Below are 19,673 nucleotides of genomic sequence, written 5' to 3'. Positions count from 1 at the left end.
CATATTCTCTGTAATCTTTAGAAATTTAATTTATAAATTATGTTTTTTGAGACAGTAGCCTAATGATTATATTGCTTATTCATTAGGGAGTGGATTATAAATATTGAACCTTGACTCTGAGATTCTTGTCTCAATCCATTAAGATTAAGGAACGCCACATTGTTGTTGCTACGATTATTTGATTTTGTATGCATCTAGGCTGTTGCATTTTCCAGATAATTCCAAAAGCAACTACATTCTAGTTTTATTGTCACATTAAAATTATAGAATAATATCTTGACCTCCTCACTGCTTCTTCTGTGGAAACAGACTGGAAAGTATGAGCATTATAGAGCAGTGTGTGTGTGTATCTAAAGAATCAGCTTCTGATTCTTTAGAAACCAGAAAGAGCTTTTAAACTGAGACCATCCCAATGGATTTTGTATGCTGGTGGATTTCTTAAAACATCATGACAGGAGTTTAGGAAATAATGATAGAAATTAAGCGTGCATTGCCACGATTTCTACAGGGTGTTTTAGGTACTTCCCCTATCAAGACAAGCTGTACTGTGACTCAAAATGAAGATCTCCTTTCGTGATAAGCTATATTATGAGGTATATGGATTATCAAAAAAAACTTTAAAGCTGACTCATTCTAAAACAGTCTTCCCTTAGTACCATAGTTCTTAGAAAACTAAATGTCACCATCTCAACATCCACCCTTTCTTAATCTCACTACAACTTGACTTTACCCTCTCTCTTACCCTCAACCATCAAGATACTGCTTTCATTACAGTCTGATAATCTAATTGTAAATAGCATAGGTTTTTGTCCTAATCCACTTGTTCATTGTACTTGAAACTTAACCATTTCCTACTTCTAGATAATTCTTACCCTTTCAGGAGATTCTACTATTCTAATCTCTTTCTTTTGTTTTGGCTATTCATTCCCAATACTTTTTGCTCATTCCTTCTCTGCCTGCTTATTAAATGTTTGATTCCTGAGTTCATTTACTGGTCTTCTTACTTTACATTCCCAAGATGGTCTCAGTTCCTTCTAAGATTTACACTACTGTTAGTAAGATGAAGATACTTAAATAAATATTTTTAGCTCTGACCTCTTTTTTTAAGCCCAAAACATTCTAAAGTCAAGGATCTGATCTGATTTTGTTCCTCCATATACTTTATTTAAATCTTCCAGGCCTTTGTAGAAAATGTTTTCTTCCCTCAAATTGATCTATAGATCAAATGTAGTTCCAATGAAATCTCGATTAGGTCCACAGAATTTGACAGACTGATTCAGAGGTTTATATGTGGAAGAACAAAGGATTAAAAGTAACCAAGACAATCCTGAAGAAAAATACTAAGTGGGTAGGCCTACCAAATAGAAAGATTTATTTAAAAGCTCTAGTGTGTAATTGGCTCAGTGTTCAATAAAGTAGATTAATGGAATAGACTACAGCACCAGAAACAGGATAGTTAGCTCTGTAAGGAAAGGATGAACTATTCAGGAAATGCTACTGGGTCAATTGGTTATCCATACAGAGAAACTATAGACAAAAGACGAACAACCTTTTCCAATATCATATGCGTTAGAGTGAGCCATGCACACGTCTCATCTGTGGAATGGGTTGGCGAGTACTGCCTTAAGTCAGGCACAATTGTATTTGCATGGTTCCTTTAACAAAAAATGGCTAAGTTTGATAGGCTGGGATACTAGGGGGCAAGTGATTATTACTATTTATTAAAGGGTAAGAGGACAGGAGAAGAAATGTGATGTAGATATACTTTATTTTATAAATTTTGTTTTTTTCATTGCTGTGTTTTTATTCTTTAAAGGGTTGCTCTGTGATTTGCTGTGGTCTGACCCAGATAAAGATGTGCAAGGTTGGGGAGAAAATGATCGTGGTGTTTCCTTTACTTTTGGAGCTGATGTAGTCAGTAAATTTCTGAATCGTCATGATTTAGACTTGATTTGTCGAGCTCATCAGGTATGAAATACAAAACTTTTGGATGTTTTGATGTTTATTAACTTCACCCAGGTGTACTCCTTTTATTTTTGAGGAAATTGAGATCCAAGAAAGCTAATTATACAAGGAAAGCAGTAGAAGAGGTAAAGCCTATACCTTGATCTCACAATTAACAGTCTAATGATTAGTTAACCCTTTCTCACCCCCTCTAAGGGGAAAGGTTTCAAAGGAATATATTTTTGTAGTGTACTGCAATACTAACAAATTTTTCAGTTCTTGTCTGAAGCTTTCTAGAAATATTTGACCCCATTTTAATATGATAGTTACATATTATGGATAAAAATCAAATGAATTGTGTGGATTTTGATAAGAACAAACCTCACTGTAAAAAGACAATTGGGGAAATTCAATTATAGTCTGGGTATTAGATATCAAGGAGTCGTTGTTAATTGTTTTAGCTCTGTGATGATACATATTGCTATGTAAGAAGGATGTCCATATTTTTCAAAATGCCTCCTCAAATACATAGGGTAAGATGATGTATTTAGGGTTTGTTTTAAAATACATCAGCAAGACGCAGACATAGAGAATGGACTTGAGGACACGGGGAGAGGGAAGGATAAGCTGGGAAGCAGTGAGAGAGTGGCATGGACATATATACACTACCAAATGTAAAATAGCTAGTGGGAAGCAGCCACATAGCACAGGGAGATCAGCTCGGTTCTTTGTGTCCACCTAGAGGGGTGGGATGAGGGTGGGAGGAGATATGGGGATATATGTATATGTATAGCTGATTCACTTTGTTATAAAGCAGAAGTTAACAGCATTGTAAAACAATTATACTCCAATAAAGATGTTAAAAAAATAAAATACATCAGAGAAAAGCGGGGGTGGATAAATGAAATAAATGTAGCAAGGTCTTGGTAATTATTGAATCAGGTTGGTGAGTAATTGGGAGTTTATTGAACGCTCTCTAGTTTTGTGTATATTTGAATTTTCATTTAAAAAAAATACATGTACAATTTAGGCGTATTTGGGGGTTTTTTGCCCTTCACCGATTATATACTCTTTAAGGAGGGAATTGTGACTTGTTGGCCTTTGAATATCCATTGCCTTGTGAATTTACTGACATATTGTAACATGTAGTTAGTGTTTGTTGAATAAAATAACAAAAGCTTATTTTAACAATATATCAAGTCCCCATGCTCTCTAGAACATAACTAATTTAAAATACATTGAAAAGCATTTTTTAAAATCTTTTTTTGCTACTTTTTTAAGTATTTGAAATTTGTAAATATAATATTTAAAGATTCCTTGTTATTTTTTTAAGGCAAAATTTGTTAATTATATGCTATTCTACAATACTCCCCTTTTTTCTGTGGTTTTGCTCCCCATAACTCTTGACTACTTCTACCTTCTTTATGTGATCCTATGTGATAACAAAGATGACAGGCTTCTCATTTTCTGCACGTGTTGTATATCAAATGCCTTTTTTTCTATTAAAATTTCCTAGTTCAATTAAGTGAAGTTATGTCCCCAAATCCTTTGCTTTTGGCATAGTTGTTTTTTAATCAGTGAACATTGTATTTATAGTTTAGGTAATTAAAATAAGTCTTCCACAAGATAACAGGGCAGAGTTGCTGAGTTTCCTAATAAAATATCCACTGATAATCAGGTTTTTCAGCTATAGGTCTCTGTTCATTTGTCTTTTCAGAAATAGTGATGATTTTTAAGTCAGGTTACTGAGCTACCTTAGTTTGCATGATCTTTTTCTAGACACCTCTAAAATCCTGTTCTGCTTATTTTCAAACTTATTGTCTCTAAAACTAAGAGATTTATGTTGGGAAACAACACAAACTACAGATATTTCCTTTTTTTAAAACCCTGTTCTTTTAGTAAATATGTGAATAAATAAACAAATAAACGAGCAAACCAAGAACTAAAAGGACATACTGAGTGCCAAGCAGTATGCTGAGCTGGAGTAGATAAGGTGGACAAAGTCTTAACAGAAAAGGTTAATATCTAAATTTTACCGTGAGGTAGTAACAGCCGGCACATGTACCTGATACTAAAGTAGGAATTATATAAAAATGTAAATAATTGTGGAAGTGCTTTCTCCAAGTATTGTAGGATAATTTTGCTTAATCAAAGAATACCTAGAAGACTTGAGAAAGTATTCTTGCCTACTACAAATAAATAGAAAACATTTACATGTCATTGCATACCTCTCAAATCTGTAGACTGGCAAACATAAATTGTTTAGTTCACTCAGGAATTGACAACAGATTCTAGAAATCATGTTAAATCATTAAGGAAAAGAGTTACACACCTAGAAGTGTAATCTATAGGCAGCTAATTTTTAGTAGCGTGATCTGTGTAAAGTAAGCTCAACTTAGTAAAGTTTTCAGTGTGTGGCTATGTAATACTAATAGGAAATTAGAAAGTGGAACAAAAATCAAGCTTCCAAAACAAAACAGGGTTTTGGTTTTTTTTCAGGTCTTTGTCACATTAATCTTAATATTGATGGTTGAGAATTTCAAAGAACACATAAATAAGTGTGTTTTTTCTTTTGACTTTTCCTTTGCCAGGTGGTGGAAGATGGATATGAATTCTTTGCTAAGCGACAATTGGTAACCCTATTTTCAGCCCCAAATTACTGTGGCGAGTTTGATAATGCTGGTGGAATGATGAGTGTGGATGAAACTTTGATGTGTTCATTTCAGGTATGATGTAATATATAAACTTTTAACAACTAGAAATCTCTCTTTTTTTTTTTTAATTGAAGTATAGTTGATTTACAATGTTGTGTTAGTTTCTGGTGTAAAGCAAAGTGATTAAGTTATACATATATATGTATTCTTTTTCGTATTCTTTTCCATTGTGATTTATTACAGGATACTGAATATAGTTCCCTGTGTTATACAGTAGAGCCTTGTTGTTTATCTAATTTATATATAGTAGATTGAATCTGCTAATGCCAAACTCCTAATTTATCCCTCCCCCACCCCTTTTCCCCTTTGGTAACTAAAAGGTTTTAACAACTAGAAATCTAATTAAAACTACTGTCAGAAGAATTTTCTTTCAGATCGTGTTCTTTCCTTGAGTTAGTATAGAAAATCAGTTTTGTTCAGAAGTAAAATCACTCGTAGACTCCTTTAGAGATTTCTATTTTCATTCACAAACGCTCCAGTCTTTTTGGTATATATCCCATAATTAGAGTTTTAGGAAACCTGAGTCGTGTCAGTCATTCTTGATGCAGATGTTTAAATTGTTAAATTCCTGTATGAATCCTTAGATAGTGGCTTACCTACTAAAAGAATGTAAATTCAGTGAATAATTTAGATTTTGTTTTCTTCTGCAAGATGAATAGGTAGAACAGGCATTGAGTGGAGAGAGTTATATTATGAACTCCGATTAAAATAATGTAGAATATTTACCTAAGAAAAACTTTCCAAATAATCTTGAAGTATCAATTTGTGAATATAGAGACATTTACATTTTAAAAAGAGACCAGCTTTAGCTTTAGTGTGCTCCTTAAAATCATTCTTGTTCATGGACTTGTCACTTTAATACTTAGCTTTTTGCAAAGGTTATTTTATGTCCTTAACATCACACACTATATTTCTCTTTTTAAATGTAGAAGGGGTTTGTTTCTATCAGTTAGTAGACTTGAATGCTAAATGTTTGATTTCTCATTTTACAGTTTAAACATAGTAACCAGGCCTTATCCTTCAACAGTTGCCATAATGGAATTGTATTAATATATTTCCCCCCCACCACTGGGGCACTATGACACTCTGAATAAAAATGCTTATGAGTCTTTTCTACACGTTTTTTATGTAAATACTGAAATTCTCTACCTAAAATGTAGGTTAAAGCTCTGTTTACACCCACAAGAATAAACATAATTTTTAAATGTCAGATAGTAACAAGTGTTGGTGAGGATGTGGAGAAGTTGGAACCTTATGCATTGATAGTGGGAATGGAAAATGGTGTGGCTGCTTTGCAAAACAGTTTGGCAGTTCCTCAAAAAGTTAAACATAGAGTTTCTATATGACCCAGGAATTCCACTCCTAGGTATATACCTGAAAGAATTGAAAACAGGTACTCAAATACATGTATATGCATATTCATAGGAGCATTATTTATAATAGCCAAAGGTAGAAATAACCCAAATGGCCATCAGCTAAAGAGTGAATAAACAAAATGTGGAATATCCATAAAATGGTGTATTGTTTGGCAATTAAAAGTAATGAAGTACTGGGAATTTCCTGGTGGGTCCAGTGGTTAGGACTCTGCACTCTCACTGCCAAGGGCCTTGGTTTGATCCCTGGTTGGGGAACTAAAATCCCATAAGCCGTGTGGCATGGCCAAAAAAAAAAAAGTAATGAAGGACTAATATATGCTACAACATCAAAATCATTATCTTAGTGAAAGAAGCCAGTCACAAAAGACCACACGTTGTATGGTTTCATTTATTTAAAATAGCCAGAAAAGACAAATCAAAGAGAAGGTAAAGTAGTGATTGCTTGGAGTTGAAGGGAGTTTTAGGGGAGTGGAGAATGGAAATGGGGAGGGAGTGATTGCTTATGGGAACAAGGTTTCTTTCTGGGGTGACAAAAATATTCTAATGTTAGATTATAGCAGCGGTTGTATAGCTGTAGATATATTAAAAATTGTTGACTTGTTACATTTTAATGGGTGAACATTATGATATCTAATTTATATAGCTTTTTTAAAATAAAAGATCTGTGTACACATAATAAATTAAGATCTGAAGAGTTTGTGACTAATTACCCTCTAAATAGTAGAAGAATTATGATGAGAACCTAGGTGTTTTGACTCTTAAACTAGTATTCTTTCTTCGTCATTGAGATACAGTAGTTTGAAAATTTTTTTATTGATACTTAAATCTAAGGATTGGGTAGTTGTTGGGATTTGTGTACTTGAGCTTTTGTACAGCAGAAAATAACAACATTGTAAAGCAACTATACGCCAACAAAAAAATAAATAAATAAAATTTTAAAATTATCAATGGAATGACCAGTAATAGCAATATTCAGACATTTACTGTACTCTTTAAACGTGAGAAATGTTTGTGGAACTTTGCTGTTTTCTTCTACAGTTTTGTAATTGATGTCATTTATTGAAAAGCCCACTATTGTAACAGTAATTTCCTTAAACTTATTGTACTTGAAAAAATAACATTGTTATTAAATTATTTACTTTAAGATATTGAAACCATCTGAAAAGAAAGCTAAGTACCAATATGGTGGACTGAATTCAGGACGTCCCGTCACTCCACCTCGAACAGCTAATCCACCGAAGAAAAGGTGAAGAAAGGAACTCTGTAAAGAAACCATCAGATTTGTTAAGGACATACTTCATAATATATAAGTGTGCACTGTAAAACCATCCAGCCATTTGACACCCTTTATGATGTCACACCTTTAACTTAAGGAGACGGGTAAAGGATCTTAAATTTTTTTCTAATAGAAAGATGTGCTACACTGTATTGTAATAAGTATACTGTTATAATATTCAACAAAGTTAAATCCAAATTCAGAATTACCCATTAAATTTACATCTTCACGTATCACAGTTTTTAAAGTTGAAAAGCATCCCAGTTAAACTAGATGTGATAGTTAAACCAGATGAAAGCATGATGATCCATCTGTGTAATGTGGTTTTAGTGTTGCTTGGTTGTTTAATTATTTTGGGCTTGTTTTTGTTTTGTTTTGTTTGTTTTTGCTAAAATAATGGCAAATTCTTTAAATTTTTTCCCAGACATTTTAAAAAGTGAAATGTGGGAAGAGCTTTAAAGACATTCATCGACTATTAATTTTCCATTGCTTATTTACTTATGTACCTGTTTGATCTTACTAAGAAAACTTATGCCTCATTACAGTAAAAAGGAATTTTAGAGATATTTTTAAAAAATATGCAAACTGTCCAATCGAGTGATTTAATCAGTTTGGGCAAACATTACAGCTGATAGTGAATATTTTGCTTTATACAGAAATTGCCACTGATTTGGATTTGTGCACTCTAATTTTAACTTATTGATGCTCTATTGTGCAGTAGCATTTTCATTTAACTTTAAGATAAGGCTCATTTAGTATACCCAACTAGTTGGTAATGTGATTATGTGGTACCTTGGCTTTAGGTTTTAATTCGCACGAAACACCTTTTTGGCATGCTTAACTTTCTGGTAACACCCTCACCTGCATTGGTTTTGTTTTTTGGTTTTTGTTGTTGTTGTTGTTGTTGTTGTTTGTTTTTAGATCCACAGAACATGAGAATCCTTTTTTGACAAGCCTTGGAAAGCTGACATTATCTCTTTTTTCCTCCCTCTGTACGAAGGATGTATTTCAATGAATGCTGGTCAGTGGGACATTTGTCAACTATGGGTATTGGGTGCTTGACTGTCTAATATTGCCATGTGAGTGTTGTATACGATCGTAAGGCTTATGTCACTAAAGATTTTTATTCTGATTTTTCATGATCAAAGTTCATATGATATTGTATAGACATGCTTTGTAGTGAACTATAGTAGCAATAATTTCTGTACATGATCAAGGGTTTATTGCAGCATTTCTTTTCCTGTTCTCTCTCTTTTTTTTTTAAGGGTAGTATTTACAAATGACGAGTAGAAAAGTCAACATAAAGATTTTAGAAGGAGAACTTACAGGACACAGATTTGTGATGCTTTGGATGCAGCACTTTTGGATGTGATTCTAAAAGCTTTTATTGAGCGTTGTCAAATTTGTAAGCTTCATAGGGATGGACATCATATTTATAAATGCCCTTCTATAAGTGCTACCATAGATGTGAAATTCTTGACCTTAATATCGTCTTTGAAAATGTTAAATTGAGAATTCTGTTAACTTACGTTTTAAGAATTGGCGTATTACTGCAAGAGATTTGATTTTCAGCACAGTGCAACGTTCTTTCAAATGCATATGTCTTTTTTTCTAATTCCATTTTGTTTTAAAGCACATTTTAAATGTAGTTTTCTCATTTAGTAAAAGTTGTCTAATTGATATGAAGCCTGACTGGTTATTTTATTCCTTTTTTTTTTTTTTTTTTCTTTACAATGAGACATTTAAACACACATTTTATTCAAATAGATTTTAATGTCTTTGACGCATACTGAATTGGTTCTTTTTTAAAACTGTCCATGTACTGCATATGATGTATTAGGTTAGGTCACACAGGCTTTTTATCTAATGTGATTTAAGTATCTTCCTAAGTGAAGAGTAAGTTGAGCAATTTTTTATAGAATTTTAGATGTACTCTTACCAGCATAGTGTGAAGCGGGTCTAGAAATAAGCCTTTGGCAGGAGACAGGGCAGTCTTTTATTAATCTTAGTAATAGTCAAAACACATTAATTTGGATCCTACATATTGGGTTTTTGTAGTAATTTAGCCAGGTCAGTACTGAATATGAAAAAAATAGTCACTAATTAAGCAAATTAATATTGGTCACTGAATTTGAAGAATAGAAATTTATCATGTTTTAAAATTATTCAAGCAGTCTTAAAATACTTTAACAGCTTCTATTCATATAATGTGTTCATTACAAATATTATTTGCTAGGTAACTCTGCTACTTGAAATAAATAAAACATTCTTAGGAGAAAAATATCCTATAATTCTAGTGTCACTAATTTCTGTTGTTCTTCCCTGTTGCTAATTTATATCATTTTTCCTCTCTGATTTTTAATAATTTTCTATATTCAAATTTATCTTTATTCTAAACGTCATGACATTCAGAGTCATTAAACACACTAGATAACTGATAATGTGATGGATCACATGGATTATTATGGTCCATTTCTGTTCTTGAATGGAAAGAATCAACTACAAATTGCATTTGAAGCTTTAACGTTCATTATTTTAATTTTGCCCGGGGACCAATTTTAATCATGATCAGCAAGACAGGTTTGTTCAAAATGTTGAGTCAAAATACCTGCAAGCAGAATTTTAAAGTTTAAAATGTGGCTAGTTGGAAGTATAAGAGGTTATAATAGGCCTTTAAAAAAAAAATTTGTCTAAGGGAAAACCAGGAGCATCTTGAGATGTGTCCCTTAAGAGTATATAAAAGTGTATTATATTGAGCCAAGGAACTTAAATATATCGCCATATATAAGTTATATCGCCATATATAAGTTATATCGCCATATATAAGTTATATCGCCATATATAAGTTATATCGCCATATATAAGTTATATCGCCATATATAAGTTATATCGCCACATATAAGTTATATCGCCACATATAAGTTATATCGCCATATATAAGTTATATCGCCATATATAAGTTCAGGTACATTCCTGTGTCTACTTGGCAACTGTAACTTCTGAACCAAAAGAACAAATTTTTTTCTTTCACATCTTTACACTAAAAATGTGTTTAGAGAAGGAAAATAGGCTTACTTTACTCTTGCTGCCCTGACTCAATCCACCTCTTCTCTTCCTTGTAAGTCCATCCCTGAATAAAGCTGTGCCTGAGAAAACACTTAATAGCCTGACTATACCAGTGCCCTCACGTAGAAATACTCTCCCTTTTTTGCTAGTAGATTTCAGTGTTCTGTAATTTCCTTAAACAGCTAAAAAGTGGTTAAAGGGAGCTTAAAGTGACAGGATACCTTGCAAAATCAACAGCAGTTCAATAAAACAAATTGATTTCCATATAAGTATGCAATGAAAGTTTTATTATCTTTATTCTCTTTATAGTGTTTCAACAAAAGTGAAATTTAGATACAGTGTAGAAATTTTGATCTCTTGTTCAGTTTTATCTGTACTTTTGAATGCCAGAATTTCTAAATAAATCCCGATTAGAAAAAAATTTTTTAATAAGAAATTTTCATTATTTTCCAATCTTAGTGTAATTTAACATCAAACTCCAGTTTACATGGACCTAATGCAATAATAGACTTTGTTGTGTCCACATTTCAAAACATGAAACATTTGCAAGACAAAAAATAACATTCTTTTTCCTTCTCATCATTTCTATATATTTTGGGGTTTTTTTTGTTGTTTTAAAAAAGATACAAACAATCTTGAAGTTTACCTTTTTGGACTTAAGGCATAACATGAAATTGCACATTATTCTAAGGCTTAATTTTGAAATGAATTAGTTCTATCAAACCCTGTTTGTGTTTACATTATTTAAATTATATAGTATTTTATTTCTGTTCTTGCTGTAAATTCTAATGCTGTTCATGGATTGTGCATTTCCTGTGCAATCAGTCTTTGCCTCTTGACAGTTATTAACAGTGCAGTATAGAATCCATATACTGAGCTTTCAGTTTCTTAGTTATCATTTTCAGTTCAAAGCATGTTGCTTAATTGTGTGGAAGATCCAATCCATTTTTGTTGTCCAGCCACCATAATGTGCATCATTCATTTTATGAAATATTCCAAAGCCTCTTGCTCAGTTTTATCTAAAGCTAGGGTCTTTCAAATGTATGCAGTATCATGAAAAGATTGTAGTTCTGGCATTCCAGAGCCAAGCATCATTGAGAAAAGATTTATGAAGAGATTGGCATGCTGCCGAATAGCTAGATAAGCCTTGTAACACATCTCCTGAAACCTCTCAAATTCTCTTGTCTTTGTGCATTCTTGGGCTCCTTTACTAATCACTATTATAAGAAATCTTGGATCAAAACAAATGGCACACGCTCTCGTTTATAACCAAAATTTTTCTTCTTGTGATCCAAAAAGTGTCCAAAATCTATATGAAACAGTTGTCCATCATCTTTAACCATGATGTTACTATTGTGACCATCTCCAATTCCCAAAATGAAGGTAGCAACACAATACCCAGCACATGAACATGTAAACAGATCGATGGCTGCATCATATTTCTCCCTTGTTCTTGTCTTTAAGCCACTGACGTAGTGTGTGGCTGTTGAACTGCAGGGCACCTTTCAGGCCTCCTTTAGACTGAATTTGCATAATAGTGAGAATTTCTCACCACCTCAATAAGTCCCACACAGTCACCAATTGACAACCATAAGGTAACATTTGAAGATCAAAACCTTGATTTTGTCAGATATTTTCCATAATGCAAATAATTTGAAGTGTTAGCATATCTTGCCATAAATCATCACCATTTTTAAAGATGATCTCATTCTGAAAGTAATTCTGACGTGATGTCTGGGTTCTCCCAATTCAACCACAGTGGCCTTTTTGCAGAGGACATAATTCGACACTGTTCAAGCTTGAGATTTCCCAGCTGATGAGCAGGGTTTAAAGGCAATAGAAAGCCCTGAAGAGCATCCATGAAATCTAGTAGCCGCATTTGCTCAACTAAAAACTTCATCTGTACCTTCCGTGTTTCATCCTCCTCTTGTTTGAGAATGTCAGTTAATGAGCTCTTCCCATAGCTTCAACCTGCCTGTTCAGGTGTTTGAAATACACCCCACATGCACAGCAATAGGACTCCAAAAGCAGGCCAAACCTCTGTTTTATTGTGCATCTCAGATTTTAAATGCCAAAAGAAAAAGTGCCTAATCCTTTGATTAGTCAATGCTTTTTTGAGTAAAAATCTCACAAGTAGGTTATCCAAATACTGTTCATATTTTAGGACCTGTACTAGCGGAATTAGGTACTGAGGAAGTTTGTCATCTGTTAAATATTTTTCTAAGCATTGAACAGCAAATCCTCGAACCATGAGATCTGGGTAACTGCAGTCCAGAAGCTCCATAGCCTGTTGAGGTTTGATTGGAGGCCAATCGTTTACCAAGCAGTACATCTGAGCTACTTCATCTCTAGAATTCCATTTAACAGACAATTTGGGTAGAATTTCAGGGATAGTTACACAATAGTGTCTGTGGCTCAACAGAAAATCTCTTGCTCAGTGATTTCAGATAGAGGATCTCGTGTACAAATTGCTTGGAGCGGTTGTTTATCATTTTCTCAATTCATTGTCTAGCTAGGCTGTTACTCAGTCCTGCATGGGAATAACTAAATCCTGCTTATCGGGATACAGACCAATTGGCATGCTCTTCAATCACTGACATATCTGGAAACTTCACCACACTGCCGAAACCAGTCAAACTCCAACACTAAACATGGAGTTTCTTTATTTGGATTTGATCCAGTAACACCGATAGAGTTCAGCAAATCTTCTAGTCCATGAGGTACTGGCCAAAGATTCAAAGCCATTTTTCCAGATACTAGAGTTCATCTGTGTAATCAAGTTTATATTTCCCCAGGCCAGTGGACAGTGTTCCTCTTTAGCACCCTTTCGGCCTTTAACAGAACAAATGGAAAGGCAAAGTCGAGCAGCATGAGGAAGATCAGGAATGTATATATCGTAATTCAGCCATTCATTCCACCTGGGACTGGAGCAAGGTACTCTTGTGTTCACAAGAGTGTTCACATTATCACATAAGGGTTCTCCTCCATGGTAGATACCTGTTCTAACATAGATCTTGTCAATGTCTCGAATATTTACATTCACATAGGTTGCACAAAGAATTTTTATTCTGAGTGCACTATTTATAACCCAAAGGGATTTTGTAGATGTTTCTCCATTTGTATATGGTGTAGCTGTGGAGATGCATCTGGAATAAGATGGCATTGTAAAACAGTCCATTGGCAGTTGAGAGTAGAGCCTTTCTTTAGCCATCAGCATCAAACTGGGCATCCTCCCAAGCATTATACAGCTTCTTACATACTTATACTAACTCAGAGGATATTTTTCTACGAAGTATTCGTCACATCCACACACTTTTAAATATACTTGCCCTGATATTCTAAACTACAGAGTTTCAGTTGTTCAGATGATAGCAACATACTTTGAATTTTTTTCCTGATTGCTTCAGCAATTACTTGTTCTGGCACACAGTTATGGTTGATTTTCAGAGTATACTTCTGCTTGTCATTATTTGGAGAAACTATTACCCAAATCACCACTATTATTTGCCCTTTATCCAATTTATTATGTATGCACTTTGGCAGTTCTCGTGAAGATTCTACATTTGGATGATAGACACACATTGCTCTACCATGAGGTGAATTGAGATCCCTAAGATCCACAGCTTCTTTACAAACATTGAGAATATTTCTTCAAAGTCCTGTACTTCTGGATCTTTAACCATATCGAATTCACACACTGGCATGCCAACGGCAAAACCAGTTTCTCGGTTGAGGATCTTTTCTTCATGGTTGCCTACTGGTTCAATTACTTTTTTATTTATTGATTGATTGATTTTTACTTTTATTTATTTATTTATTTTTTTGGCTGTGTTGGGTCTTCGTTTCTGTGCGAGGGCTTTCTCTAGCTGTGGCAAGCGGGGGCCACTCTTCATCGCGGTGCGCGGGCCTCTCGCTATCGCGGCCTCTCTTGTTGCGGAGCACAGGCTCCAGACGCGCAGGCTCAGTAATTGTGGCTCACGGACCTAGTTGCTGCGCGGCATGTGGAATCTTCCTAGACCAGGGCTCGAACCCGTGTCCCCTGCATTGGCAGGCAGATTCCCAACCACTGCGCCACCAGGGAAACCCTCAATTACTTTTAAAAAGGGTTGAAAAAGCTTAAGGTCACAAAGTCGTCTTGTTTCATGAAAAAATTCTTCCCCTTTCTGCTTCTTGGGTAACACGAAAATGTAAGGAGATTCATCTTGAAGAAGTTGGTGGCGAGGGTATTTTCTCACTTCTTTAAATAGTTCATGTTTTATAGTTATTAGTGTAGCCTCACGGAGGCATTCTGAAGTTACTATCATCCCATTAGGTAGTAAACATTCTACTAGGAGTCTTGGCATCAAGTGGATGCCCCACAGTTCACCTGATGATGGTCTTGGAGGCATTGTTCTGATCCTTTACAAGTTTTACATATAAAAGTACTTTGCAGAATTAGATGCGTGGCTGTCCCAAAGCAGAAATGCTCGGGGCTCCTCGAACCTCCGCGGCTCTAACCGCATCGGGTCCCAGCCCCGCGGGCGGCACAGCCCCGCCTCCCAGCCCCCCTGTCCCTCTGCTCCGGAGCTGCCCGGCCAGGCCCGAGCCCTGCCTCCCCAGCGGCCCGGCGGCAGCAGCCCGAGACCTCAGCGGCCGCCTAGAAGATTTTTGAAGTCAAAACTTCCTTCAGCTACCACCTCTTACATTGGTTGACTTATTAAATCATAAACTTATTTAATTTCTTATTATTTTTTCTTGTACAGGTTGCCAGTGTTTTTATTAAACCTTATTTTTACAAAAGTGGCCGTAAACCTTTTTTCCTCTTAGGGATTTTTGCCAGCTAATGTAGTTACAAAATCTTAACTTGTAACCCAGATTGTTTTGGGTATCAATAGAGTGGAAGATTACAAATGTGTTGTGAGGTGTGTGTTGTATGTATGTGAAAGGGAGCGAGAACAAACTGCCTGAAGCTCACAGATTCAGCATTTCTTTTTTTAATTTTTATTATTTTTCTAAAATGATTTTATTTAAATAATTTTGACTCAAACTTTTAGCATTCATTGTAATTTATATTTTGCCTTTGAATCTTTTTTTTTAACACCTTTATTGGAATATAATTGCTTTACAATGGTGTGTTAGTTTCTGCTTTATAACAAAGTGAATCAGTCATACATATACATATGTTCCCATATCTCTTCCCTCTTGCATCTCCCTCCCTCCCACCCTCCCTATCCCACCCCTCTAGGTGGTCACAAAGCACTGAGCTGATCTCCCTGTGCTATGCGGCTGCTTCCCACTAGCTATCTATTTTACGTTTGGTAGTGTATATATGTCCATGCCACTCTCTCACTTTGTCACAGCTTACCCTTCCCCCTCCCCATATCCTTAAGTCCATTCTCTAGTAGGTCTGTGTCTTTATTCCCGTCTTGCCCCTACGTTCTTCATGACCTTTTTTTTTTTTTTCCTTAGAGTCCATATATATGTGTTAGCATACATATACAATGGAATATTACTCAGCCATAAAAAGAAACGAAATGGAGTTATTTGTAGTGAGGTGGATGGACCTAGAGTCTGTCATACAGAGTGAAGTAAGTCAGAAAGAAAATCAGCATTTCTTTGATACTGTGTGCAAAAAGGTGGGAACCTAAGATCTATCCCTGGAGGTTTTCAGTCAAGCCTGGCCTGGGCTCACCAAGTAAGATGTGTTTTAATTTTTGCAGCTTCCTAAATCTGAGTAATTCAGTAGATGTACAGGCCAAAATTCTTCCCAAGAGAGCAATGACACCACAACTAAACATGTGAAGCGATCAGACTTTTACACCAATTATAACTATTATTACAATAGTGTGCCTTTTAGCACACTAATTTATAGTCTATCTTGTATAAACACTGATTACTGACAAAGTCACAAAGACAGAATACAGTACAACAGGAAAGAAGTAGTCCAGAGGAGTCCCTAATGTATGTAATACGTTTAACTGGAATAACTTTTAAGTCTTAAATCTCCTAGTGTATTTCTTAGGAAAAAAGAGCCGAGGAAACAAAACCGGGTGATGAAACTTTTTATATCTGGCTACCTCCAATATGTGATTCTCAAACTGATATTGGCATAGTTTCTGAATATGCTGTCACTTACCAACAGATTATTAACAGACTGACACCTACCCCACCATTCTTGGGGTAAACATGAGCTCTGTCTCTAGCTCTCTTAGTGTAATAAGGATTCCTGAGAATGCAGGCGTGAGGGGCGGAATCACTTGACAAATCGTATTCCGGTCGAACCCAGGAAACTACTCAATTTACCAAATTAAAAATTAATAACCTACTTCAATACCTCAGAAGAACTTATGTGAGGCCGAGGGTCCCATTCTCTGTTACGCATCTGTTATGCAGTATATGCCTTAAGTTTTAGAAACAAATCCCTGTCTCCTGGGATAATTGCCTCAGGTTTTTGTAGCCCATCTCTAGCTGGGGCCTGGTAACACCACTGAAATTAATTTGATAATATCAAAAATCTAGGTTAAAAGCTTTCTATTTAATAGGGCTTCCCTGGTGGCACAGTGGTTAAGAATCCACCTGCCAATGCAGGGGATACGGGTTTGAGCCCTGGTCCGGGAAGATCCCACATGCTGTGGAGCAACTAAGCTCGTGTGCCACAACTACTGAGCCTACGATCTACAGCCTGCGAGCCGCAACTACTGAAGCGCACGCACCTAGAGCCCGTGCTCCGCAACAAGAGAAGCCATTGCAGTGAGAAGCCCACACACCGCAACGAAGAGCAGCCCCTGCTCGCCGCAACTAGAGAAAGCCGACAAGTAGCAACAAAGACCCAACGCAGCCAAAAATAAATTAATAAATAAATTTAAAAAAGAAAACACCACTTTATAGCAGTACACCAAATATACTCAATAAATACTTGTTAAAAAAAAAAAGCTTTCTATTACTGTACTGTACAGCCTGTTTTTGGTGGGAGACCCTAATCTTTTATTAAGGGAGTACCCTAAACTCTTTGGGTATCCTCACTGACAGATTAACACAAATTGTGATCTATTCCATTTTTGAAAGAAAATCAATTATTTGCTGTACAGATCCGTTAATATATTGGGCATTCCTTCAAAAAGTTGTTCTATTTGGTCCTTAGAAGCCTTTGGGTCTAGATCAGTCTAATTGTATGTGACTAGAATGTAAGCTCATATGGACAGAGATTTTTTGTGTCTTTTGTTCGCTGATGTGTCTCCAGCTTCTAGAGTAGTGCCTGGCACATAGTACGTATGCAAATGTTGGTTTAATGAATGGCAAATGAGTTTCAAAAATCACTATTACTACCACTATTTTGACACTGTGACCTTTTGGAGAAATTAGCAAAAAATAATATAGTTGCAGTTTTTATTTATCTTCATCTAACTGCTTTTTGTCTCGTACAAGAATGCTGGAATAGTCTCAGGAGAAAATTGATCTGGGTCTATATGACAAAAATAGTTTGTTGTCAAAACTGTAATCCTTATTTGGTAAAATATTGGTAAGTATGAGAAGTCAGCGTTCAGTTAGTTGAAGGAACGTTTCTCAGCTAGCTGCTGACAGGCACATTGGGGAAGTTGCCTATTGTTCAGAATCAAACTTTCCAAGATCCTTATGGGTACTTTCTTGCCTCCCCTTTGCTATAGTTTATTTAGGTTCTGTTTTATTGACCTTAAAGTCATCTTTGTTGTGAGCCACTTCGAATATTTTTAGGAAGGTGATATAGTTTGTATAACATTTTGTGTTTCAGAAGTCACCTAGTAAATATGAACACTTAAAACCAGGAATCAAAACTTGAAAGTGGAGAGGCTGTTGCCTCATTTTAACAAATAAGGATTATGTCATAGGCAGAAGCAAGAATGGGGAGAAATCAAGAAAGATATTTTCATTAATGAGCAAAAAAATGAGGTACAGTGGAGAAAACTATTCTAGAGAGAAATTTTATACAGTCCTTCTATCTAACTATTGTTCTATCCTAATACTTCTGAAGACTTTTTATCTCTACCATATAAAAGAGCAGTCAGCCAGGCTGCATTCTTGGTCATAGTGCAAAATTCCAGGAAGGGAATTTTGCCCAGCTTGCATCAAGGGCCGGCCCTTATGACTCCAATGAGTGAGGAAGGGGAGAGATGATATTGCATGAATATAGCTGCTATCCCTACACCCAAGTGGTTTGGGAGGTTCAGTAGAACATTTCCTAGAAAAGGGGTACTGAAAATAAAGGTGTCCTCTACAATACACCTTAAAAAATAAAAAAAGTCTGAAAATATGACATTGGCAAGATGTCAACTAATGGAAACTCTTACTTAAAACTGGTAAAACTACCTGGGAAATGAATTTAGCATTGATAATCTTGTATAGTTGAAACTGTGCATACTCTAAAACCCATCAGTTTCACTTTAAAGCATTTATAGAAAAACTACATGAGTGCACCATGGGGCATACATATATAAACAGAAGTATTGTAGTATTCAAAATATTTGACTTTAATACATGGGCACTGACCAGACACCAACTCATCAGAGCCTGTGCAAGCTATAAATAACTAATTTGGCTTTACAGAGGCATAGCAGCTGATAACCAGGTCTGTGCATGGGAATACTCAGAGCATTCATAGCAAAAAATAACCCAAGTGACTTGACAGAAGCATTGATTCATTATGGTATATTTACAGAACAATCCTATACAGGAATGAAAATGATTCACTGTCATTCATTAGTATGTCTAAATCTTGAAACTATGAAGAATACAAAGAGTATTAAATTTTCAAACAAGATTTGTTTAAGAATACGGTAGGGCTTCCCTGGTGGCACAGTGGTTGAGAATCTGCCTGCCAATGCAGGGGACACGGGTTCGAGCCCTGGTCTGGGAGGATCCCATATGCCGCGGAGCAACTAGGCCCGTGAGCCACAACTACTGAGCCTGCGCGACTGGAGCCTGTGCTTCGCAACAAGAGAGGCCGCGATAATGAGAGGCCCGCGCACCGCGATGAAGAGTGGCCCCCGCTTGCCGCAACTAGAGAAAGCCCTCGCACAGAAACGAAGACCCAACACAGCCAAAAATAAATAAATAAATAAATAAAAATTTAAAATAATACAGACATATACTTTATTAAAAAAAAAAAAAGAATACGGTAAATCTAAAAAGAAACTGGAATGGGGGAATTAAGTCCCTGGCGGTCCAGTGACTAGGACTTGGCACTTTGAATCCCTGGTAGGGGAACTAAGATCCTGTAAGTTGGGGAGGTGGGGATGGGAAAAACAAAAGTCACCTCTGCTGGGAAGTAAGGGGAGGAGCATA

At 35.7% G+C, this 19,673-nt stretch overlaps 1 protein-coding gene and 1 pseudogene across 5 annotated transcripts in view; one reads left to right on the top strand and one right to left on the bottom strand.

Annotated features, from left to right (window-relative positions):
• The window catches only part of PPP1CB (protein phosphatase 1 catalytic subunit beta), a 36,098-nt gene extending 27,104 nt beyond the window's left edge, over positions 1–8,994 (top strand). For 3 of the 4 annotated variants that reach the window (XM_082356807.1, XM_082356809.1, XM_082356808.1), the window contains 3 exons: positions 1,817–1,968; positions 4,536–4,670; positions 7,180–8,994. In XM_082356807.1, coding sequence (XP_082212933.1) covers positions 1,817–1,968; positions 4,536–4,670; positions 7,180–7,284 — 392 coding nt within the window. In that variant the 3' untranslated portion in view covers positions 7,285–8,994. The remainder of the gene's footprint in view (positions 1–1,816; positions 1,969–4,535; positions 4,671–7,179) is intronic. The other variant, XR_014234775.1, reaches the window with a different exon arrangement.
• A 1,264-nt stretch (positions 8,995–10,258) lies between these two features.
• Positions 10,259–15,124, bottom strand: LOC309611867 (phosphatidylinositol 4,5-bisphosphate 3-kinase catalytic subunit alpha isoform-like; annotated as a pseudogene). Its single transcript has 2 exons — positions 14,452–15,124; positions 10,259–14,133 (listed from the first exon to the last, which is right to left on the bottom strand). The product of its transcript is annotated as a phosphatidylinositol 4,5-bisphosphate 3-kinase catalytic subunit alpha isoform-like (transcript).
• Between the last annotated feature and the right edge of the window lie 4,549 nt (positions 15,125–19,673).

This window comes from Balaenoptera borealis (genome assembly GCF_965194805.1).
Source record: "Balaenoptera borealis genome assembly, chromosome: 15".
In the NCBI taxonomy this organism is placed as follows: Eukaryota; Metazoa; Chordata; class Mammalia; order Artiodactyla; family Balaenopteridae; genus Balaenoptera; species Balaenoptera borealis.
The sequence above is the reverse complement of the archived record's forward strand: the minus strand, read 5'-3'. Positions and strand labels throughout refer to the sequence as shown.